At 41.5% G+C, this 26,371-nt stretch overlaps 2 protein-coding genes across 8 annotated transcripts in view; one reads left to right on the forward strand and one right to left on the reverse strand.

Moving 5' to 3' along the window:
- The window catches only part of NT5C2 (5'-nucleotidase, cytosolic II), a 151,488-nt gene that overhangs the window by 11,085 nt on the left and 114,032 nt on the right, over nt 1-26,371 (forward strand). The gene's annotated exons all lie outside the window — the stretch shown is intronic.
- LOC131750984 (small integral membrane protein 30-like) lies at nt 19,075-19,337 on the reverse strand. Its single transcript, XM_059054174.2, has one exon. The coding sequence runs from the start codon at nt 19,252-19,254 to the stop codon at nt 19,075-19,077; it is 180 nt and encodes a 59-aa protein (XP_058910157.1). The 5' UTR covers nt 19,255-19,337.

Raw genomic sequence — 26,371 nt, forward strand, 5'->3', positions numbered from 1 at the left:
TGGCTTCCTGGGGACACAGCAAAGGGAAACTGGTTATTTGGGCTGACCTTGGTACAGCCCTCCTCCAAAGAAGTGCTGTGACTCAGACCCCACTGGCTTCAGCCCTAGTGCCACAGGGGACCCCTTGTGGGTGTAACACACAGGCTGAGGAGGAAAAAGGAGGAATGAGAAAAGTGGAAGGAAAGAGGGAGAGAAGGAAAGTGAAGAAGGAAATGGGAGTAAAGGAAGTACATTACCAAAGAATCTAACATTTATATCCTACCTCCTAGTTCAAACAGCATTTTCACAAGAACGCTGTGAGGTGGCTATGAATATTTTTATTCTGATGATGATAAAAAGAAGGCGAGGTCAAGGGACTTGCCTAAAATCACATTTAGGCTTCTAACATAAAACCTCCAACAAGAGAAAGTACCTCAACTCCCATGCCATGAAGTAAATTATGATAGTAATGGTTATGACCCAAAGAATAAAATAAGTATCTGTGAGTCCATACTGATGTAATTAAAAGATTGAGTAAATAAATAAGTAGGGAAGAAGGAACAAATCTCCCTTACAGAAGAATTCAAATTAAGACATGTAAAAGGAATGAGAGAAACAGCAAATCATGATTAGAGCACCACAGTAATAATTGCTGTAGGCAAGACCTACTGATGAAGGTAATATTAGTGAGCAAAAGTTTAAGGAGAAACATGATATTTGCATGGCCTCAAAGTATAGACTCCCAAATATTTAATTATCTTGATTTTAACATATGTCCAAAAATGCTTGGATACTCCTCCCTCCATAAGGTAAAGCTTAATTCCTCTCCCCTTGGATGTGGGCTAGGTTTAGTGATATGTTTCTAACAAATAGAGCAAGAGCCAGCAAAGAACCAAAGAGGAACTATATTAGTCTCTGTGAGCCATACAGCCTTTTGCACAGCAACTCACCTCTGGTGTTGTAGCATGAAAGCAGCCACAGAAAATATGTTTTTAAAAAATGAGTGCAGCTGTGTACTAACAAAACTTTATTTACAAAAACAGTCAGTGGGCTTGATTTGGCCTTCCAGCCATAGTTTGCTGACCTCTGGAATAGTGCATGGAAAGGAAAAAATAGTAACTTTTCAGTGGAGAAACCTGGCAGACCCCACCTTAACCAAGTAATCAAGGTTAACATTGCCAGTAATAAGTCATATTGAAGTGGTGTCAGCAGAGCAGCAAAGGAAGAACACCAAAAGTTGATCCCTTCATAATAGTAACAAAAAATGCAGCAAAAACTGTCAGGATCAACTTTTTCAGAACACTGGACACTAACTAAAAGCCTCCAACAATCGGGAATATTTTCAAGAAAAACCAGCTGAATTTCAGTAAGAATAGCAAGCTTTGTGGGGTTTTTTTCTTTTTGAATTTATTTATTTTTTTAAAAAATTTTTTGCAGTACACGGTACACTGTTGTGGCCTCTCCCGTTGCGGAGCACAGTCTCCGGAAGCGCAGGCTCAGTGGCCGTGGCTCACGGGCCTAGACCCTCCGCGGCATGTGGGATCTTCCCGGACCGGGGCACGAACCCATGTCCCCTGCATTGGCAGGCGGACTCTCAACCACTGCGCCACCAGGGAAGCCCTAAATTTATTTATTTATATATTTATGGCTGCGTTGCGTTTGTGGGTTTTTTTTCCTTTTTAAAATTTATTTATTTATGGCTGCATTGGGTCTTCTTTGCTGCACTTGGGCTTTCTTTACTTGCGGCGAGCAGGGCCTACTATTTGCTGTGGTGCGCGGGCTTCTCATTGCGGTGGCTTCTCTTCTTGCACAGCTCAGTCTCTAGGCGCACAGGCTTCAGTAGTTGTGGCTTGCGGGCTCTAGAGCGCAGGCTAGGTAGTTGTGGCGCACGGGCTTAGCTGTTCCGTGGCATGTGGGATCTTCCCGGGCCAGGGCTCGAACCTATGACCCCTGCATTGGCAGGCAGATTCTTAACCACTGCGCTACCAGGGAAGCCCCTTTGTGGTGTTTTTGGGTCTTTTTGCTTTTTAAAATTTATTTTATTTTATTATTATTATTATTATTATTTTTTTTTTTTTTTTTTTTTTTTGCGGTATGCGGGCCTCTCACTGCTGTGGCCTCTCCCGTTGTGGAGCACAGGCTCCGGATGCGCAGGCTCAGCAGCCATGGCTCAAGGGCCCAGCCGCTCCGCGGTATGTGGGATCTTCCCGGACCGGGGCACGAACCCATGTCCCCTGCATCGGCAGGCGGACTCCCAACCCCTGCGCCACCAGGGAAGCCCTATTTTATTATTTTTATTTATTTATTTATTTTTGGTTGCATTGTGTCTTCATTGCTGCGTGCGGGCTTTCTCTAGTTGCGGTGAGCAGGAGCTACTTTTTGCTGTGGTACGTGGGTTTCTCATTGTGGTGGCTTCTCTTGTTGCGGAGCATGGTCTCTAGGCATGCGGGCTTCAGTGGTTGTGGCATGTGGGCTCAGTGGTTGTGGCTCGCAGGCTCTATAGCGCAGGCTCAGTAGTTGTGGTGCACGGGCTTAGTTGCTCCACGGCATGTGGGATCTTCCCAGGCCAGGGCTCGAACCCGTGTCTCCTGCATTGGCAGGCGGGTTCTCAACCACTGCACCACCAGGGAAGCCCCTTTGTGGTGTTTTAACTTATCCTGGTCCCACCAGGGTTGGAAGTGGCCTTGAAGAAAATAGCTGCATTCCCCGTACAGGTATTGGGAACAGAAAGAACAGAATGGATCTCATTCACAAGAAATTGTGGTTGTTTGTTTTGACCTATCTGGTGGCTCCCTCAAGAATTGGCTCAAAGGACTTACCTTAATTTGAAACCACATGAAAAAATAAAGAATATCATTAAAGGTAACTCCATAGGTAAATACAAAGGACAGTACAAATGTATTTTTTGTAACTCTTTATTTTCTACTATCTTATTTAAAAGATAACTACATAAAGTAATAATAATAAATTTGCATTGATGGGCACACAACATATTAAGAGATGTAGTCTGTATGACAATAATAGTACAAAGGAGGGGAGAGGGAACAGAGGTATATGGGGCAGAATTTTTGTATAATAGTGAAATTGGTTGGCATTCAGAACCAAATTGTTATTAGTTAAGATGTTCATTGTAATTCCAATTATAACTGTCCAATTATACATTGTCCATGGTCCAACGACAATGACTAAGAAATTAACCCCAGTTATACTCCAATAAAGATGTTAAAAAAAAAAGAAATTAACCCCAAAATATAGTAAACAAGGGAATTAAAATGGTACACTGGAACATAGCTAATCAACAAGAAAGAAGACAGTAATGGAAAAATAAGAGAAACAGAAAAGATATACAATATATAAAAAACAAATAGAAAAATAACAGATAAAATTCCTACCTTATGACCAATTACGTAAATGTAACTCCAGTGAAAGGTCAGGGAGTGCTATAGTGGATTTTTAAAAAGTGATCCAACTATATGCTATCTACAAGAGACTCACTTTAGATTCAAAGACAGGAATAGATAGTAACTAAAAGAATGGGAAAGATATTCCATGCAAATAGTAACTAAAAGAGAGCTGGAATGGCTATTCTAACATCATACAAAATAGACTTTAAGACAAAAATTGTTACAAGAGACAAAGAAGGACATTATATAATGATATAAAGATATAACACTTATAAAAATATATGCACTTAACAACAGAGCATCAAAATAAATAAAGCAAATATTGACCATATTGGAAGGAAAAATAGTTCAATAATAATAGTTGGATGTTTTATTATCCCCATTTTCAATAAGAATAGAACAACTAGACAGGTGCACATGGAGTGTTCTCCAGGATAGACCAAATGTTAGGCCAGAAAACAAATCTCAGTAAATTTTTAAAAAACTGAAATCATATAAAGTATCTTTTCCAACCATAATGGAATTAAGCTAGAATCAATAGCAGAAGGAAGTTTGGAAAATTCACAAATATGTGGAAATTACATGACATACTCCTAAATAAGAAAAAACGAAATAACGAAATCACAAGGTAAATTAGAAAAATCCTTTGAGATGAGCAAAGAAGAAACACAACATACCAAAACTTATGGTATGTAACAAAAGCAGTTCTCAGAAAGAAATTTATAGCTGTGAATACATACATTAAAGAAGAATGATATCATATCAATAATCTAAACTTCTACCTTAATAAACTACGAAAAGAACAGCAAACTAAACCCAAAGCAACAGAAGGAATGAAATAATAAATATTACAGGGGACTTGAATGAAATAGGGAATGGAAAAACAACAGAGAAAATTAACAAAACCAAAATTTTGTTCTTCAAAAAGATTCACAAAACTGACAAACATTTAGCTAGACTGACCAAGAAAAAAAAGGGAATGCCCAAATTACTAAAATTGGAAATGAAAGTAGGGACATTACTACTGACTATGTAGAAATAAAAAGGATTTTAAGAGAATACTGTGAACAAGAGTATGCCCACAAATTAGATAACTTAGAATAATTAGGAAAATTCCTAGAAACACACAAACTATCTCAATTGATTCAAGAAGAAATAGAAAATCTGAATAGACCTATAAATAATGAGATTGAATCAGTAACAAAAAAACTCTTAACAACAACAACAAAATCCCAGGACCAAATGGCTTCACTGGTGAGTCCTATCAAATATCTAAGGAAGAATCAGCACTAATTCTTCTCAAACTCTTGTAAAAAATAGGAAAGGAGAGAATACTTCCTAACTCATTATATGAGGCTAGTATTGTCCTGATACCATGCCAGAGATAACACATAAAAAGAAAACTACAGACCAATATCCCATATGAATACACATGCAAAAACCCTCTACAGAATACTAGCAAACTGATTCAAGCAGTACATTAAGATTACTCCTCAAGACCAAGTGAGATTTATCCCAGCAATGCAGTGATGGCTCAACATATGAAAATCAGTCAATGTCCCATCTCCTAGAGAAATGGAAATAAAAACAAAAATAAACAAATGGGATCTAATGAAACTTAAAAGCTTTTGCACAGCAAAGGATACCATAAACAAGACCAAAAGACAACCCTCAGAATGGGAGAAAATATTTGCAAATGAAGCAACGGACAAAGGATTAATATCCAAAATTTATAAGCAACTCAGGCAGCTCAATAACAAAAAAACAAACAACCCAATCCAAAAATGGGCAGAAGAACTAAATAGACATTTCTCCAAAGAAGATATACAGATTGCCAACAAACACATGAAAGAATGCTCAACATCATTAATCATTAGAGAAATGCAAATCAAAACTACAATGAGATATCATCTCACACCGGTCAGATTGGCCATCATCCAAAACTCTAGAAACAATAAATGCTGGAGAGAGTGTGGAGAAAAGGGAACACTCTTGCACTGTTGGTGGGAATGTAAAATGATACAGCCACTATGGAGAACAGTATGGAGGTTCCTTAAAAAACTACAAATAGAACTACCATATGACCCAGCAATCCCACTACTGGGCATATACCCTGAGAAAACCATAATTCAAAAAGAGTCATGTACCAAAATGTTTATTGCAGCTCTATTTACGATAGCCAGGACATGGAAGCAACCTAAGTGTCCATCAACAGATGAATGGATAAGGAAGATGTGGCACATATATACAATGGAATATTACTCAGCCATAAAAAGAAATGAAACTGAGTTATTTGTAATGAGGTGAATAGACCTGGAGTCTGTCATACAGAGTGAAGTAAGTCAGAAGGATAAAAACAAATACCGTATGCTAACACATATATATATGGAATCTAAAAAAAAATGTCATGAAGAGATTAGTGGTAGGACGGGAATAAAACTCAGACCTACTAGAGCATGGACTTGAGGATATGGGGAGGGGGAAGGGTAAGCGATGACGATGTGAGAGAGTGGCAGGGACATATACACACTACCAAATGTAAATTAGATAGCTAGTGGGAAGCTGCAGCATAGCACAGGGAGTTCACCTCTGTGCTTTGTGACCACCAAGAGGGGTGGGATAGGGAGGATGGGAGGGAGGTTGACAAAAGAGGGAAGAGTTATGGGAACATATGTATATGTATAACTGATTCACTTTGTTGTAAAGGAGAAACTAACACACTATTGTAAAACAGTTATACTCAAATAAAGATGTTTAAAAAAAATCAGTCAATGTAATATACCACATTAATGGAATAAAGGACAAAAACTACATGTGATCATTTCAGTAAATGCAGAAAAAGTATTTGTCAAAATCTAACACCATTTCATGATAAAAATACTCAACAAACTAGAAATAGAAAGGAACTTTCTCAGCCTATTAAAACCATCTACAAAAACTCATAGCTAACATCACAATGGTGAAAGACTGAAAGCTTTCCACCAAAGATCAGGTACAAGACAAGAATATCCACTATTGCCATGTCTATCCAACATGTACTGGAAGTTCCAGCCAAGGAATTAGGCAAGAAAAAAGAAATTTAAAAGCCTTCAGATTAGAAAGGAAGAAGTAAAGCTATTCCTCTTCACTGATGACATAATCTCATATATGAAAAATCTGAAAGAATCTACAAAATACCTATTAGAGTTACTAAACAAGTTTGGCAAGGTTGCAGGATATAAGATCAATGTACAAAAATCATTTGTACTTCTATAAACCAGCAATGAACAATCTGAAAATTAAATTTAAAAAATTTCACTTATAATAGCATTAAAAAGAATAAATATAGTTTACCTTTGAACAACATAGGGGTTAGGGGTGCCAACCCCTGCCCCAAGCATGCAGTTGGAAATCTATGTATAATTTTGTAGTTGACCCTGTGGGGTTCCACATCCACAAATTCAGTCAACTGTGGATTGTATAGTACTGTAGTACTTATTGAAAAAAATCCGTATATAAGTGGATCCATGTAGCTCAAACCCATGTTCAAGGGTCAACTGTACCTAGAGATAAATTTAACAAAAGAAATTCAGGACACTGAAAACTACAAAACATCATGGGAGGAAATTAACGATCTAAATAAATGAAAAGATATCCCATGTTCATGTATTGGAGGACTTAACATTGTTACGATGGCAATACTCCCTGAACTGATCTACAGGGTTAATGCAATCCTTATCAAAATGTCAGCTGCCTTTTTTTGCAGCTGGACATGGACAAACTGATTCTAAAATTCATATGGAATTACAAGAAACCCTGAATAGCCAAACCAATTCTGAAAAAGAAGAACCAAGTTGGAGGACTCATGGTTCCCGATTTCAAAACTTACTACAAAACTACAGTAACTAGAACAGTGTGGTACTGGCATAAGATAGACTTATAAATCAGTGGACTAGAATTAAGTGTCCAGAAATAATCGCATACATCTCAGGTCACTTGATTTTGACAAGACCATTCAATGGGGAAATAATAGTCTTTTCAACAAATGATTTTGGGTCTACTGTATAGATGCATACAAAAGAACGAAGCTGACCTGTATTAGTTTGCTGGGGTTGCTATAACAAATACTACAGGCTGGATGGCTTCACACAACAGAAATGTATTTTCTCACAGTTCTGGAGGCTAGAAGTCTAAGATCAAGATGTTGGCAGAGTGGATTTCTTCTCTCTTTGGCTTGTAGATGGCCATCTTCTCCCTCTATTTTCCCTCTATGTGTCCCTGTTTCATTATCTCCTCTTCTTATAAGGAGACTGATCATATTGGATTAGGGCCCACAACAATGATGTCATTTAGCCTTAATACCTCTTTAAAGATCTTATCTCCAAATACAGGCACATTCTGAGGTATTGGGGGTTAGGACTTCAACACATGAATTGTGGGGAGGGGGTGCACACTTCAGTATGTGAAGGTGACCTTGGGAGCCCGGCACGGAACACCACAGAGATATGGAGCAGCAAGCTCCCTGCAGCAGGAAGAGGCAGGCATGTGTCAGGCTGCGCATGGAGGGTTTTCATCAACCACACATGTAGCAGTGACAGAGGCAGCTGCTTCCCCAAACAGGTTCTCTGGTGAATGGAAATGTGTCTTCTATTCTCTGTCCTTAGCAACACTGGCCTCTTTGGTTTGCGTAGAACCAGGGATACAGGACAACTCAAAGGGAGAAAGGGATATTGGACTTTCTGTTTGTCTGCCATGTGGGTAATCAAGCTGGTTTTCTTTTGAAAAGTAGAAAACATGTGACCTTATGTGTCTTCCAGGCTGTGATTCTGGCTGTTTCACGTTATGCTGGTTATAAAGATTCAAGCTGGGCTTCTGAGACACAATTGCTTCGTATCTTTTGTCATTATTTCTTTCCTTGTTTCTTTGGAGAACAGGGCTAGGATAGTGGAAAACCAGAATTCTAAAGTGAATAGAAGGGCCATTATCCTCCAGAGAGTACTGCCCCCATGTGTCTTAGTATCTGGTAAAATGTGACTGCGCCCCCTTCGCACTCACCATGGATGTGATTTTCTCATCATCTGAGACAGTTTGCTTACCAGCCTTTTCATCCTCATTGTTTCTTCTCAGTCCCCATAGGTGGACACATGCTTAGTGGTCTGTAATGAATGTTTAGTGATCCATCATTTCTATTGCTCAAATACATTCATTTTTTAAGAAATTAATTAGGATGGATTATTCCTGCTCTAGGAGCTCATGATTAATAACTTGGTGCATTTAGTCCTGCACATGCAGGCAGTGTCAGGCCCTAATTCAAAAGCTTTTTTTCCCTCTGTTTCTTCATTTAAAACAGTGTATTCCCTCTCTCTCTCTCATAAAAATAGGTTCAAGGTCATAAGTAGATTGTAGCTACTCCTTCAAAGATTCTCTCAGAATTAGGGCTCTATTTTTTTTTTTTTTTTCTCTTTTGGCTGCACTGCATGGCTTGCGGGATCTGTTTCCTGACCAGGGGTTGAACCGGGGCCATGGCAGTGAAAGCCCGGAATCCTAACCATTAGACCACGGGGGACTCCCAGGGCTCTTGTGATAATTAGAGAAATAAGTCTCAAACTGAGCTTCCACCCAGCCTTGTGAAAAGAACAAAAGTTTATTTTTTCCTCCCATTTCTTTGTTCTAATTCTCTCTTCTGCTTTTTAAAAATTTAACTTGTACTTCCTATTTCTCATGTTGCTGTGCAGTCCTCAAATGTTTTGAGAATTATTATTCATAATTTTCACTTTTAATAGCTGCATTATAGCCCATCAGATTGGTATAGTTTACTTAGACATTCCTCAATAGCTAGACATTTAGGTTTTTTTGTTCTTCAGTTTTTACCATTGTAAAAAACACTGCAGTGAATACTTTTCCCCATTTTTTTTTCTTTTCAATTACTTGCTTAAGGCAGACTCCCAGAAGCAGAATCACTGAGTTAAATCACGTACTCCCAGAAGTAGACTCACTGTGTTAAAGTGCGCAGACATTTGTTGCAAAATTGTTTTCTAAAATGGTTGTGCTAGTGTATCATCTGGAATTTATTAGTGTGTTTATTTTACCATACCCTGACCAACGTGAAGCATTATAATTTTAAAACTTTGCTAACTAGAATATATATTTTATTCTTGATTTTTTATTTTGAAATATTTCAAATCTTCTGAAAAGTTATGAGTAATAAATGAACACTGGATGCCCTTTCCTTAGATTAAATTGTTAACATTTTACCATATTTGCTTTAACTCTTTATACAGACACACATACATACATACAGCTTTCCCTAAACCATTGAGTTAGTCGTAGGCGTCATGACACTTCTCTCCAAATACTTTAGCAAGTGTCTCCTAAGAACATGGACGTTTTCCTACATAGCTGCAACATAATTATCACCCTTGGGAAATTTAACATTAATGCAAGGCTATATTTAAGGTATATCCGTATTCTAATTCCCCGGATTGTCCTTTATAGCTGTTTTGTTTTGGTTTCATTTTGGATCATACATTGCATTTGGTTGATATATCTCTTATATTTTCTTTAATCTAGAACTTTTTTTTTTTCTTACATTGATCTTGTTGAAGCATCTAGGCCAGTTGTTTTGTCTTTGTCTGATTCTTTCCTTGTGTTCAGATTCAAGTTAGACACTTTTGGCAGGAGTACCACATAGACAATGTGTGTCCTTCCTGGTACATCATGTTTAGAGGCTAGTGATATCAGATGGTCTCATCAGGTTAAAACTTTTAGTCTGTGACAGTTTTGACATACAATTATTATTTCCTAGGAAGCACAGTGCCCTCCAAACTACTGCCTAAGAGGAATCAGGCTCTCTATTTCTAATAGGAAGGGAGAGGGAAGTAACACCAGTTGAGCACTTACTCTATTCCAGACACCATGCCAAGGGTGTTTACAGAATTAATCCCATTAAACCCTCACAACAACTCAGGGGTTATTATAAACATTTCACACATATGGAATCTAAGGCATAAAGAAAGGACCAACTAACGTTTCAAAGTTCCAGAAACTGATGGAGCTTAATTTTAATACAGATCAGTCTTACTTTAAAGCTCATGCTTATTCAACATAGCATGCTTTCTTAAAACTATGTTCAGAATAAGGTAGAGTATCCTCATGTAGACCCATCCAGCATGGGGTAATGAAAGGATGGCAAGTACAAGGTGCACACATCACCACTCATCATTTGTCACTCACGGCAGACATTGCTAATCAAACCCACCATGTAACCCTCCAAGCCTAGGTGTTTTGAATTCTTTCCCAAGTCACTGTTCCAGGCATTTGCGAACAACTGAGAGGAGTCAACAGGGGAGATAAAATTTGTTCTGTGGATTTGTAAGCAGGCACACATGGGTTCAAACCCATACTCTACCACTTACTTGCTGTATGACTTTGGGCAAGTCACTTAACCTTTCTGAGGCTCAGTTTTGTTATCTATACATTGAAATAATATGTAATTTGCACTAGAGTTGCATTAGAATTATCATGGGATTGTTATGTTTGTAAAAGTACCAAGTGCCCAGTGCTGTACCTGGTCTGTATTTTGAACTCAAAAATGTATAGCTTTTGGTGCTCAACATTGCTAATCATAAGAAAAATGTATTGATAAATCAAAACCACAATGAGATATCACCTCATATCTGTCAGGAAGGCTATCAAAAAAACAATAAATAACAAATGTTGGTGAGGATGTGGAGAAAAGGGAATCCTTATGCCCTCTTGGTAGCAATGTAAGTTGGTGCAGCCACTATGGAAGACAGTGTGGAGATTCCTCAAAAAACTGAAAATAGAACTCCCAGTGATCCAGCAATTCCACTCCTGGGTGTATATCTGAAAAAAACCGAAAACACTGATTTGAAAAGCTATGTGCACCCCAGTATTCATAGCAGCATCATTTACAATAGCCAAGATATGGAAGCAACCTGAGTGTCCATCAACAGATGAATGGATGAAGAAGATGTGATACACACACACACACACACACGTGCACACACACACATGCACACACGCTGGAATACTACTCAGCCATAAAAAAAGAATGAAATTTTGCCATTCGCAACATCATAGATGGATGGACCTGGAGGGTGTTATGAAATAAGTCAGACAGAGAAAAAGTGTATGTTATCTGGGCTTCCCGGGTGGCGCAGCGGTTGAGAGTCCGCCCGCCGATGCAGGGGACGCGGGTTCGTGCCCCGGTCCGGGAGGATCCCGCGTGCCGCGGAGCGGCTGGGCCCGTGAGCCGTGGCCGCTGAGCCTGCGCGTCCGGAGCCTGTGCTTCCCAACGGGAGAGGCTGCAGCGGTGAGAGGCCCGCGTACCGCAAAAAAAAAAAAAAAAAAAAAAGCAAAAAGTGTATGTTATCACTTCTGTGTGGAATCTAAAAAAATAAGTGAATGAATATAGCAAAACAGAAACAGACTCACAGATATAGAGAACAAACTAGTGATTACCAGTGGGGAGAGGGAAGGCGGGGTCAAGATAGGGGCAAGGGCTTAAGAGGTACAAACTACCATGTATAAATAAATAAGCTACAAGGATATATATTGTACAGCACAGGGAATATAGCTGGTATTTTATAATAACTTTAAATGGAGTATAGTCTATAAAAATTTTGAATCACTATGTTGCATACCTGAAACTAATATTGTAAATCAACTATATCTCCAAAAATATATATAACTTTTAAGGAGCTCTATCCATCACTTCAGTTCTTGCCCTTTAGACCTGGGAAACATTAGAAAACAAGGAAATTATATCAAGGAACCAAAGTTTGGAGAGAAATACAGCACATAATTAAGTACAGGCTGTGAGTTCTGTAGAGGTTTAAAAAAGGAGTGAAGGAGAGCCTGGCTGGAGTGCTACAGGGCGGCCTTCTGGAGGAGGTGAGATTTGAGCGGGTCTGAGGGAGATTTAGGGTTTGAAAGAGCCACCGGTGGGAAGGTGGTGCAACATGAGCAAAAGCGGTAAGAGAAAGTCAGCAGTACAAAAAGGAGACCAGGCCATTTGGGACATAGAGTTGAGCCTGGAGAATGTCTTGGGATAACGAGACTCTTCAGGAAAAGCATCTCCAGGCAGTAACCTTTGGTTTCCCTCGCGTTCCCAGCCGGCCCCGTGGTGTTACCCAATTAGCCCCAAAGAGCACCGGGGAGGCCAGAGACGCTGCACAGTTTTGGACTACCACCAGGGGGCAGTATGGCCCAACAACTTAGAGCTTCTCCGGTTCGTTTAGAACTTTTTCTGAGTTCCTATTTTGTGCCAGGAGCTGAGCTGGGAGCTTAAAAGTATCTAGCCACCAATCTAAGGGTCTAAAGTTTGTGGAGCTCTTTGCATGGAGGTTGCAATGTACCTTTTCCTCGGTGATCTCATTTAATACTAATCACAATCCTGTGTGATCTCCGTGTATTTGTCTCATACCCATGGAGGAACTGATGTTGAGGGGTTTAAATTAAAACCGACTGTGAGGGAATCTGAATTTGAACTCAGGGCTACGATCTCCAACCCGTGCCCTCCGCTACAACCTACAGCCTTTTGTCAAGGGAATAGGAGCATATAGATATTTAGCATAATAATGAGTTGTATTAATAATTATTAAAAACCAATGGCAGAATTTCAGTTGGAGAAGATGAAGAAGTTCCGGAGGTGGATAGTGGTTATGGTTGTACAACAGTATATATGTGCTTAATGCCACTGAACTGTTCACTTAAAAATGGTTAAAATGGTAAATTTTATGCTATGTATATGTTACCACAATTTTAAAACATTCATTAATAACAGTAGTTAATGTCATATATTAGTAGCTGTCTTTTTAAAGCACTTATGAAGGTGTTAATCATTTAATTCTCACAACCACCAGTTGAGGTAGGTACCATTCTTATTCCCATTTAACAAAGAATTTTGGGAATTCCCTGTCAGTCCAGTGGTTAGGACTCTGCGCTTTCATGTGTTCCATCCCTGATTGGGGAAACTAGGATCACGCAAGCTGTGTGGTGAGGCCAAAAAATAAAATAAAATAAAATAATTTCATCACGGTCTGTCCTTCCTCCCTCCCTCCTCCACAACAACTCCAGTATAGGCTATGATCTGCACCTAACTAATCCCTGTTTGACCAGCATTTTAAAGTGTGATGGAGTGGAAAGGCCATGGTCTTTGAAACTGACCGACCTGGAGCGGATATGGGCTCTGCTGCTTTATCAGCTGAATGTTCTTGGGCAAGATACTTAATCTCTCTTAAGCGTCAGTTTTTTCATTTATGCAATAAAGATAATAATAGTACCCACTTCATAGGGTTGTTGTGATAGGCAAAGAAGTGTAAAATGCTTAGCATAATGCCGATACATAGTAATCACTTGAAAACGATGGCTGTTCTTATTATTTGCACATAGTAGAGTGTTCAGAAAATAATAAGTAAATGGATCAATGTGTCTTGAGAGTACCTGAAATAGCTCCTGGCCCTCCTGGGCACGTTAGAGGGAGGATATTCAGTCCCAATCAGTTTAGCCCAGTCAGTCCAGGAATGACAGGACTGGATAAGCTTCTTTGAGTCCAACTCCATCATTTTACAGAGGAAGCCAAAGCCCAAGAAAGGGAGTAGTTTTGTGCGAGGTCCCCCTTTGTATCAGTCAGCCAGGAAGTTACCCTGAGAAGGAGTCTGGGGTGCTGAGGGCCCCGCCCCTGGATCCAGGCCTGGGTGGCGATGCGAGCTTCACATTAGCCAGCCCGGGGCCTCTCCCAGAAAACAGGTTGTCATAACATCCCTTCCAGCCCTGGGTTTGTTCTGAGAGGCGTTCGCCTCTGCCCTTTTTCTGCAGGAGCAGCCAAGAGGATCGTGAAACTGGGAAATCAGCTGTTTATCCTAGCTTCTAGGGTGGGAAGTGAGGGGAGAGAGGCAAGGGGAGGGGCTCTGGGCACCTCTAGCCCTAGCAACACCTTTGGTTAATATTTATTCTTTCTCCTTCCTTGGGCTGGAAACCAAGGGGAATCCAAGCAGCACCATGTGAAGCAAGATCCCAGGGGCTCTGAGAAGCTTGTTCCAGTGAGAGGTGACTCAGCACAGGCCTCAGAACCACAGGGAGTGTCCCGCAGCCTGGATTCTGCGTAGGCCTGTGCGCACTATGTGGGCCACTGTGGCTGTTACTGTAGGTCTCCTGAGGAGAGGTTTTGTCTCCTAGGAGCCCAAGGATGTCCTGGCCACCCCCCCAGCTAATAAGTGGGTGGTAGGACCAAGGTCCTCGTTATGGTTTCATCTCTAAATATATATAAATAATGTACTTTCCCTTGAAGAAGCCCTTCATGTTTTGTCTGGATACAGCAACCCTCCTTCTCTGCAGGCTCTTGTCAGTACCATCTCCAGACTGGGATTTCTAGAACAGATGTCATCAGGGCACTCCCAAAAGATGCCTCACTGCTTGTAAATTGAGCTGTCATCCTTAGCACAATGTGGTCCTGACCAAAGTTTCTGCCTCATCACAACCCCCACTCCTTCCTCCCACCAGGTACCCTGTACTATAGCCCAGGGTTTTGCAGCATGAACTGTCCTCAGAAGCATCAAGGACACTTGTTTGTTTGTTTGTTTTAAATAAATTTATTTATTTATTTTTGGCTGCGTTGGGTCTTCGTTGCTGCGCGCGGGCTTTCTCTAGTTGCGGCGAGCGGGGGCTACTGTTCGTTGCCGTGCGCCGGCTTCCCATTGCGGTGGCTTCTCTTGTTGTGGAGCACGGGCTCTAGGAGCGCGGGCTTCAGTAGTTGCAGCACACGGGCTCACCAGTTGTGGCTCACGGGTTCTAGAGCGCAGGCTCAGTAGTTGTGGCGCATGGGCTTAGTTGCTCCGCAGCATGTGGGATCTTCCCGGACCAGGGCTTGAATGCGTGTGCCCTGCATTGGCAGGCGGATTCTCAACCACTGCGCCACCAGGGAAGCCCGGAGACACTTGTTTTCAAAAATGCAGATTCCTAAGCCTACCAGATCCCTTGCTTCCGGGGCCTGGGAACCTGCTTTTTAATGATACTGAGGCTGACTCTTGTGCAGACTGCCATTTAAGAACTACTGCTCTGCCAAACCAGATTGTTATTTCATGACTATCTGGGCCCTCGGTGCCCTTTCTCATGCTGTTCCTCTTCCTAGAATGCCCTTCCTATCCTTCCCAGGCTGGTGCACTCTGCTCCTTCTTTAAGGTTTATCTCATGTTAGCTCTTTTGTGCTCCTTCACCCCAAATCTAGGTTCCTTTCTTTGTGTTCACACAACCCCACTGCACTTTCTACCTACCTCTTCCCTAGAATTTTCATATTGTCAGGGTTGGTTCCTCTGCTTGTTTGTGAGCTCTATAAAGACCATAGATAATTCAGGTTTTTTTTTTTTTTTTTTTTTTTTTTTTTTTGCGGTACACGGGCGTCTCACTGTTGTGGCCTCTCCCGTTGCGGAGCACAGGCTCCGGACGCGCAGGCTCAGCGGCCATGGCTCACGGGCCCAGTCGCTCCGTGGCATATGGGATCTTCCCGCACCGGGGCATGAACCCTCATCCCCTGCATCAGCAGGCGGACTCTCAACCACTGTGCCACCAGGGAAGCCCGATAATTCGTTTTTGAATTCCCGAGACCTAGCAAAGTACCTGGCAGACAGAAAGCATGTTTGCTGAATGAATGAATGAGTGAATGAATGGAGACCAGGCTCCAGTCTAACTCAGAAAGGTAGATTTAACCCATTTTGTAACTGACAGAGTCAGAATTAATCATGCAGATTTCCTGCTTCACAGTTTCAGTCTGTTACTTGGTCTAAATATTTGGTCTACTCTTGAGGAAGCTACAGATTTACGTTTTGGCAAGAGCTATTTAGATTAGCTAGGACTTAGATTAGTTAGGACTTAGAATTACTATTTTTTAAAATCTCAAAATGTGATTCTGTCTTAAGCCAAGGAACTGCTCTCTCCTGATGGCTTTTTTTTTTTTTTTTTTTTTTTTTTTTGTGGTACGCGGGCCTCTCACCGCTGTGGCTTCTCCCATTGCGGAGCACAGGCTCCGGACGCACAGGCTCAGCGGCCATGGCTCACGGGCCCAGCCGCTCCGCGGCATGTGGGATCCTCCCGGACCGGGGCACGAACCCGTGTCCCCTGCATTGGCAGGCGGATTCTCAACCACCGCGCCACCAGGGAAGCCCCTCTCCTGATGGCTTTGAGGATAGAACTCACCAGACTTTTCCTCCACCTCAGATCTGTTCCTCAGGATCATCCATCTCATAATTCTTGACCTTTTAACTCTAGTGCCATACTTGCCACCTCAGCCAGGCACACCCTGGACCTTGTCATGACTGCTTCAGCTCAGAAATGCTAACATGCCAGTCTCTGGGCAGAACTTCCTTGTCTTCAGCTTACTCACTTCACCCACTCCCAGTTCACCTGCTCTCTGACATCATGACTCCCTGATCTCTTTCCTAAGCCCCAACCCACAAGTAGCCTCCTTTCTTCTTCCCCTTCCACAGGGAGGTGCCCCTCCTCCCATCCCAGGCAATCCGTTGCCTGGGCGCTGGACTCCATCCCTCCGGATCCCTCAGCACGGCATCATGTCGTCACCTCCCTTTCCTCCATCTTCAGTCTCTCCCCTGCTGTTTTCCTACCACACATCAACACAGTCAAGCTCCTCTCAGCTTTGTGGCTACCTTCCTCTAGCTATTAACCAGTTAAGGTCTGGGACCAATTCTGATTGTGTGGAGGTTTCCCCACACCACCAAGTAACTCTTGGATACCAGCTGGGTGTCCTACAATTCAACTCAGTTCTGACACTATCTACCCAGAGATAGCATCAGATCCCACAGGTTAAGGGCTCAGTCCCACAAGACTGCCCACCCACCCTCAGATGCCAATCGAAAGCCCAGGTTGTGACCTGTGCTTCTGTCCAACTGGCTGTAAGTCAGAGGTTCCCATGACCCCCTCCTTCCTTGGGTTTGATTAATTTGCTAGAGTGGCTCACAGAACTCAGAGACACATTTTACTTATTAGATCACCAGTTTATTTTTAAAGGATATAACTCATGGATAGCCAGATAGAAAGAGATGTTCACCAACGTGGAAGTGCTCTAAACCCCATCCTTTGGGGTTTTTATGGAGGCTTCATTGTACGGGCATGATTGATTAAATCATTGGCCATTGGTGATTGATTCAACCTCCAGCCCCTCTCCCATCCCCAGAGGTCAGGGGCGTGGAAAGGTTCCACCCCTCTAAAAACATGGTTGATTCTCCTGGCAGCCAGCCCCATCCTTAGGTGTGGTCCAAGAGACCTCATTAACAAAAGACATCTTTATCACTTTCATCACTTAGGAAATTCCAAGGGCTTTAGAAGCTCTGCCAGAAACATATGACGACCAAATATATATTTCTTATTATAAATCACAATATCACACCAATCTTTCAAGTTCCCTTCACAGCATAGCTTATCAAGAGTAGGCCTAATTTGCTACCCACTCATTCCCAACCCAGTTTCTGTCCCCACCATTCCAGTGGTTCTTTCCAAGATCCCAGGTACTCCCAGCCTCCTAACTGTAAAATTCACTGAGCAGTTTTTAGTTGCTATTTTGCCTGCACTTTGTGTGGTATTTGACACGAGGAGCCACTCCTTTCTTCTTGAACCTCTGTTCTTCCTTGGTTTGCAAAGCACTCTACCTACTACCGTCTTTATGGGGTCCTTTTCCTAGTCTCAGACGTCAGCAGTCCATACCTTTCCTTGTTTAGCCCTTCTAGCTTCTTGTTTTATTTGTTCCCTCTGATATATCTCATATAATCTGAAGCTTGCCACTTGGTATGCAAGATATCTGAACTTTAGTAGAATGAGAGTTGTCATGAAAAGTACAACACAGGCATGCAAAGGGCTCAGCAAAGTGCCTGCTACAAAGTAGAGACTCCCTAAATGGTAGTACTTTGTATTGTTATTATTAATAATAAAATAATGTCTTTAACTCTGCCCTACAGGTTTACATCTCTCTTTATTATTTTTTTAACTTACCTAATGGGTTTATATTTGATATAGTACTTCTCACCATGGAGATGTTACCAGTTAATATAAAGATTTTTTTGTTTTTCTTAAACATTAAATCTATTCTCCATTTCAATGTCAATATAAAGTATTTTTTTACATTAAATCTTTTCTCCATTTCAACGTTAGATACATCGAATACATTTTCTAAACGTTTCCTCCACAAAGAGATAAGTTTTAATTTTTGACCAACTGTATTTAATATCTAGGTACAATATTAACTTGGGAGATAACAAAACAAAAATCCATTAAAAATGTGGAGAAAAGACTCCTCAATGATGCAGGAGGCAGTGATTATAACTTAAACAGTGGCAATTTCCCAGGATTCTGGGCAAGAGTCTTTTTCTTCCTATTGAGAATTCTGAAACTATGAAATATTACGTATGCAAAGTTCAGCCATCTCACTTCTTTGACCTTCTTTCTAACTAGCAAATGCAAATTACCTACGGCATTTTTCAGTGCATTATTTGTTGTGAAGAAAACGTTTTGTTTTCCATTTAACATAGTATATCAATTTGTTCCTATTTATAGGGAAGTAACCAAGACTATGAGCTGCCCTATTTACTGTTTCTTGGGAACTTTCAGTCACCAAAACTCAGTTCTGAACCTCAACAGCACAAAGGTTTTCAGGGCAAGGTTTGATTCAGGAGGACCTTCAAAGTCACATCCGTCCATTTCTCTTTGGTGCATACACCTGCAAACAAGCACAAATGCCTGTAATGCTGAGAACCACACCGAGCAAGAGAGCGATTGCATCTCCGTCTTCTACTGCTTCAACAACAGGCAGCACCAAAAGCAATGAAAAGAGAACTAGGAACAATTGTGTTGAAACTGAGGTCATGATGTTGAGATCTTGAGGTGACTGGTTCTTAAAGGCTGAAGGTTTCAAAGAAAGCGGTATTTGTTTAATTCTATCAGTTCAGGATGCTGAGGCTAAGAGGTTGCATGTGACAGCACCTTCAAGGAAACAGCCATTACAGGAATGGCGAGCAGGGCTATTATTGTTTTTTTTTTTTTTTCTTTTTGCTCTTATTGTTTTTTAAACTTTTTATTATGGTGATTTTTGACTGGTCCCCAGAGTAGACAGAATTGCATAAAGAATCTCTGTGTGCCATGCCTCAGCCCTAACAACCATCGCCCCATGGCCAGCCCTGCCCCATTCACCCATATTTTCTACAAAATACAAACTTTAAAAAAATAACCATAATACTATTATCATACTTAAAAAAATATCCAACCTTCTGAGATCAATTTGTAGTTTATCTGATTCCTTTAAGATATTGCCACCTGGATATTCTCCAGGTACTTCAAACTCAGCTTGTTCAAAGCTGAACTCACCACCTTCTCAGAAACCTGTTCCTCCCCCACCAACTCTGTGGGCCCTGTCTTGGTGATGGACACCACTGTTCATCACTCCCTCAGGTCAGGACTTTGGGAGTAGCATTTTGGGGCTCCTTATTCTTCCTGACGCCCCACCTAGCTAGCCACTCACCTCCTAGATATCTCTAGTGTCTGTCCCCTACATCTCCCCTGCCGCTGTCTTACATTATCAGGCTCTTACCGGGTTCTTTGCCCCTGGGCATTAGCTTTTTAACTGGTCTCCTCATTGAGTTTTCACCCGCTAATCTTTTAATGCTATTGCCATAATTTTTTTGTGGTAAAATCCACATAACATAAAATTTACCATTTTAACCCATACAGTTAAGTGGCATCAAGTATATTCACATTGTTATGAAATCACTACCACCATCCATCTCTAAAACTTTTTCATCTTCCCAAACTGAAACTCTGTACCCATTAAACAATAACTCTCCATTACCCGTCTCCCTGGCTCCTTCCTGGTAACCATCATTCTACTTTCTGTCTCTGTAAATTTGACTACTCTAGGTGCTTCATACAGTATTTGTCCTTTTGTGGGTGGTTTATTTCACTTAGCACAATAAGGTTCCACGTTGTAACATGTACCAGAATTTTCTTCCTTTTTAAAGCTGAATAACGTTCCGTTGTATATATGTACACCACATTTTGAATATTTATTTATTCGTCACTTGGGTTGCTTTTACCTTTCAGCTATTATGAATAATGTTGCTATAAACATGAGTAGACAAATATCTCTTTGAGACCCTGTTTTTAATTCCTTTAGGTACATACCCAGAAGTGGAATTGCTGGACCATATGGTAATTCTATTTTTACTTTTTTGAGGAACTGCCTTACTGTCTTCCACGGCAGCTGCACCATTTTACACTCCCACCCCAGCAGCACACAAGTGTTCCAATTTTTCCACGTTCTCACCAACACTTATTATTTTCAATTATTTTTATTATAGCCATCCTACTGGCTATGAGGTGATACCTCATTGTGGTTTTGGTTTGAATTTCCCTAATGATTAGTGATGTTGAACATCTTTTCATGTGCCTATTGGCCATTTGTATATCTTCTTTGGAGAGAGATCGATTCAAGTCCTTTGCCCATTTTTGAATCAGATTGTTTTTTGTTGTCCCATTGCATGAGTTGCCCTTTTTCTCTGTTAAGAGTGTACTTTGATGCACAGAAGTTTTCAATTTTGATGTAGTCCACTTTATCTGTTTTTTCTTTTGTTGCCTGTGCTTTTGGTATCGTATCCTCCAATAACCTTTTAAATACATACATTTATATCCTTCTACTGTCCGTTTATAATCCTGCTATGGTTCCCTCTTTAAACTCTTTAATGATCTAGTCTCTGTACTTCTTCAATCTCACCTCTTGGCGATAGCTCCACCCAAATATATTTATCAAGTCACTATGAATTACTGCATAGCTCTGAGCATTCACCATTCTTTACACTGGCTGGTTCCACTTTCTCTCCCTCTTCGTTTTTCACTAAACTACCTTTCATTCACCTTTTAAGACTTCTTCAATACCTCCTCCTCTAAGAAGACTTCTTTGACTTTTCCCAGAGTTAGGTGCCTTCCTTGTCTTTCCATTGTTGACTTTTACTGTAACACTTACCAGAATGTGTTTTAAATGTTGGCTCACCTGTGTCCTGTCCCTCCAGGTAGACTGTAAATTCCTTAAGGGCAGGGCCCTATCCCTGTCTTGTCATCTGCATGCTGCTCAAACTTAGTTGAACAATTGAATTGGAATCTCTGCCACTGTTGAGTTGTTTTGACCTTGAGAAAACTAGTTAAACTCCCCAGGTCTCAATTTTCTCATAAAACCATTAGGATTTATTGAGATTATATTTGTAAGGTGCGTGGTGCATACTCTGGCCCAGAGTAAAAGCTCAACAAAAAATGAGCTGTTATTATCATCAACTAGTTGAATTGATAATCTCAAGCTCTAATCAGTTGTATGACTTCGGACAAAATTCTTAAAGTCCCAGGGCCTCAGTTTTTCCTTCTGTAAAGTGAGGTGCTTGACCTGGATCCTCCATAGCAGTGGTTCTCAAACTAGGCTGCACATTGCAATCATCTGGGGAGCTTTAAAAATACTGATGTCTAGGTCCCTGTCCCAAATATTCTGATTTAATTGGTGTGAGGTACAGCCGGGCAAGGGTATTTTTTAAAAGCTCCCCTGGTGATTCTAATGTTTAGCCAGAATTAAGAACCACTGATCTAAAGTTTCTTCCAGATATAACACGTTGATATAACAAGTTGAGCTGCCAGGATTCTTTGGAGGCCAAGGGATGGAATGTCTCCCGGCATTCTTCTGCTATCACTCTTTGTTAGTTTAGCAGGAAGCATTACTGAACAGGCTCTCTAAGCTGGAATTCCAAGAGTATTTGTGGATTCCTGAGTGTTTATACTTAGCAGCTCCCTCCATCCTGGAGTGACCTGGGGGACCAGAACTCTGAGAAAGAAAAAAATTGGCTTCTCCTTACCCCACTACTCTAAACCAAGGCCCTGGAGTCTACCCTGGAGTGTTGTACTGTGGAGTCCTCGTCAGGCTGGAAGGAAAGATCCTTGGTATAAACTTAGTGGGGAAACTTGGGGCCCTGACTAGAAGGGGGTGGAGGCTGAGAGTCACAAATATGCATTCCTTTAGGGTGCTTTAACACCATATTCACAGCCATTACTTATATGATTCCCAGAACAACCTTGAGAAATACAAAGCAGGCATTACTGCCCCCATTTTGTAGAAGAGAAAAACAAGTCTCTAAATGGTTGAGGACTTCACCAAAAATTATACGGTTGGGTTAGCAGCAGGACCAGCATGACAGCCCCTGTGTCCTGACTCCCCAAGCTGGCCTCTCTCACTATGTCTGCACACCCAGTGTGAGATAATAGAAAACACATATTGGTCTCTTCTCCTGGTTCCTGGCACAGAGCTCCCAAAACCCTTGTAGTTTCTTGGGTGATGGGAGTGTTTTTTGTTCTAATGAGGCGACTCGGTGGGATCCAGAATGGCTCCTGGATGACCTGACTGGATGACCCAGCTGGAAAGACCAAGCCATGATTAGAAGCTTGGAATTTTCAGCCCTGCCTCTCATTTCCTCACGAAGGGAGAAGAGCTGGTAGTGGAGTCAATGATCAGCTATGCCTATGTGATGAAGCCTCATAAAAATCCCAAAGGTATGGAGCTCAGGGAGCTTCCAGGCTGGTGAACACATGCAATTACTAGGAGGGTGATACACCCCGTATTCACTGGGACAGAAGCTTCTGTGCTCGGACCCTCCCAGACCTCACCTTATATATCTCTTCATCTGGCTGTTCATCTGTATCCTTTAATAAATTGGTAAATGTAAGTAAGTGTGTCTCTGAGTTCTGTGAGCTACGCTAGCAAATAATTGAATCCCAGGAGGAAGACGTCATGGGAACCCCCAATTTGTAGCCAAGTCAGACAGAAGATGTGGGTATCCTGGTAGCCTACTACATGTGATTGGCATCTGAATCTTGGTTGTGGGTATGGGGGGAGGGGGCAGTCTCGTGGGACTGAGCCCTTAACCTGTGGGATCTGACGCTGTCTCTAGTAGATGGTATCAGGATTGAGTTAAATTGTAGAACACCCTGGTGTGTCACAGAGAATTGCTTGGCGTGGGGGAAAACCCCATACCTCTGGTGTCAGAAGCGTTGTGAGTGTGGTAGTGGTGTGAGAGCAATAAAAAACACGGGTGGAGGGCTTCCCTGGTGGCGCAGCGGTCGAGAGTCTGCCTGCCGATGCAGGGGACGCGGGTTCGTGCCCCGGTCTAGGAGGATCCCACGTGCCGCGGAGCGGCTGGGCCCGTGAGCCGTGGTCGCTGAGCCTGCGCGTCCGGAGCCTGTGCTCCGCAACGCGAGAGGCCACAACAGTGAGAGGCCCACGTACCGCAAAAAAAAAAAAAAAACACGGGTGGAAAGACTGAGGTTTTATCTAAAACACCCAGGTAGCTCAGTCTTTCTTGGCTCCTTGGAGTTGCAGCTGTGGTTCTAAAAGGCCCAATCAAATGCTACTGCGAACAACTGAAATAACTCTGCCCAATTCCCCTGTGATCCCTCGCCTCTGAGCATAGCAGTGCTAAATGGGATCATTAGCAAATGCCTTCAGTTCTGCAGTTTGGGGTGTTCAGTACTAGCTTTGAGGCTTGGACACTCAGGGAGGTGTTTAGTTATAATGGCCCATGTGTCCAGGGACACTCAGTCAAATGCAAATGCTGGGTCACAGACAGCAGTTGGCCCTTGGCCACTGGCTCAAGATGAAATGGAAAAACCAGAACAGGGTAGTGTTTTTTTTTTTTTTTTTTTTAAACTAAGCTCAATTTAATGTAAAGCCCTGTCTTTTTTTCTGAGATTATGTCTTTCCTACTTTTTTTGGTCTTAAAATTACCTTTCATAAAATAGTGGTAATGGTAGATGGCAGTTTATTTTAATGTCCTGAATGGCATAGTTAAAATAGCCACCCTATGTGAATTCCCAAAATTGCTTTTGAAATGTTATTGATCCAAGGAATCCTGAGTTTGGTAACACTCACCATTTTGGAGGGCCATGTGATCTCAACTCTTCAGGGGTGGAGGCCACAGAGAGCCTCACCTCGAGGGCGGTGGTAAAAATTGAACAGTAAAATAATTAAAATGCCTGGAATTGGGCTTTGCCACCTATAAGTTCACAGAACCACTTTGGTTTTATTTAACAGACATTTATATCATGCTTCCTAGGTGCCCAGCCCAGTCTCAACTGCTGCACAAACATGATCTCATTTCATCCTCATCAAGCCTTTGAGGTACATGCTATTATTATCTTCACTTCCATTTTAAAGATGAGGGAACTAAGATGTGAGGGCATTGAGAAACTTGCCCAAGGTCACAGCTAGTTAGCAGCAGAGCCAGAAGTCAAAGCCAGGGAGTTTGGCTCTGGAGTCCATGCTCTTAATCCCCAAACCATGTTGCCTGGTTAGAAGCAGTTTCAGACTTTTGTGGCATGTAATGATCTATTTTCAGCCTCTGACTCCATAGACAGAAGCTGCCTGTGGACTAAGCTGCCTGATCTGTATTGAGCAGCTGTCAGTGATCTCTTTTGAGCCCTTCCACAACACCACTGGCAGAATCAGTGGGCAGATGGCTCTTGGACAGAGCGTGGCAAGTAAGCAACGGTGAAAGCAGTGAACTTTGGATAAGGTCAGGAAGTCCTTGTAGCTTGGATCCTGGGTCTGTGCAAAGGCCTTCTGAGAGGTCCCCTTGAGCTTAGACATGTGGTTTTCAAACACATTTTTTAAAGCAACCAAACGCTTTTCTCAGTCATAGACACAAGGGCAGTTAATACATATACACATACACCCCATCTACGTGAAATTCCTTCTTAAAGCAGATACAAGTGGAGGGTGTGTTGAAGTGGGGATCCAGTTGATCTTATTCTGATCCCTTATGCAGTATTGAGTCACTATCTGGGAACTTAGAGCTTTGAGGAGCACAGTTTGAAAACCATTGCTCCAGACCATGGTTTCCTGGAGCATGTCCTACAAAATATTAGTCTTGTAGGAAAAAAAAAAGTCTCATGGTCAAATACACTTGGGAAACTCAGGTCGTTTCATCCTTGCTTTGTGATTTACAGTTACTTAATAGCGGGTTAAGAGTCTGAAAACTCTGGAAGGGGGTGAAACCACTTTTAATCCACAATTTTCCTCTTAAAAAAATGGATGAATTGAAAAAAATGGGTGAATCATTTTATATTTACACAGTGCAATACTATAGAGCAATGAAAATAGACGAACAATTGCTACATATGGATGCATCTTACTACTCTACTGATAAGTGAAAGAAGCCAGACACAAAGGCATGTATACTGTATGAGGTGGGAGGGGACATAGTGCATGGAAGGGGGCATGAGATGAGTTTTGAAGCTTCTGGTTATATTTTATATCTTGATTTGGGTGGTGGTTACATAAGTGTGTTTACTTCGTGAAAATGATTTGTGCATTTTTCTGCATATATATATGTTTATGTTATGCTTCAGAAAAAAAAAGGAAAAGCAAACAAAATACCAACATTGAAGGGACCGAAAAAGAAATGTACGTGAATTTAAGTCATAAAAATATATATATATATATATATATATATATATATATATTTTTTTTTTTTTTAATACTGCAGGTTTTCTGAATCAGGTTATCTGGTTCAAAGGCAGGCCTCCTGGAAAACTCATAGGCTGAAGGGTTTCCCCTGGACCCCCACTAGAGAAAAGGTATTATAGTATGCACTGAGCAAGGCGGCCCACATTTATTTGACTCTCTAGTCTGTATCTGTTTCTGGTCTTCATTCGTAATTCCCTGCATATTAGTTTCCTATTGCTGATGTAACTAATTATCACAAATTTCTTGACTTAAAGCAACACAAAAGTATTATGTTAATTCTGGAGATCAGAAGTCTGAAACGGGTTTCAGCGGATTCAAATCAAGGTCTTATCCAGCTATGTTCCTACATTCCTTCCGGAGGCTCTCGGGGAAAATCAGTCTCCTTGCCTTCTTCAGCTTTTAGAGGCTGCAGGTATTCCTTGGCTCCTGGTCCCCT

The sequence above is a fragment of the Kogia breviceps genome, chromosome 2 (assembly GCF_026419965.1).
Source record: "Kogia breviceps isolate mKogBre1 chromosome 2, mKogBre1 haplotype 1, whole genome shotgun sequence".
Classification (NCBI taxonomy): Eukaryota; Metazoa; Chordata; class Mammalia; order Artiodactyla; family Physeteridae; genus Kogia; species Kogia breviceps.

Excerpts from the sequence above, each read along its gene's own strand:
- LOC131750984 (XM_059054174.2), bottom strand. The coding sequence starts at position 19,254 with ATGACCTCAGTTTCAACACAATTGTTCCTAGTTCTCTTTTCATTGCTT.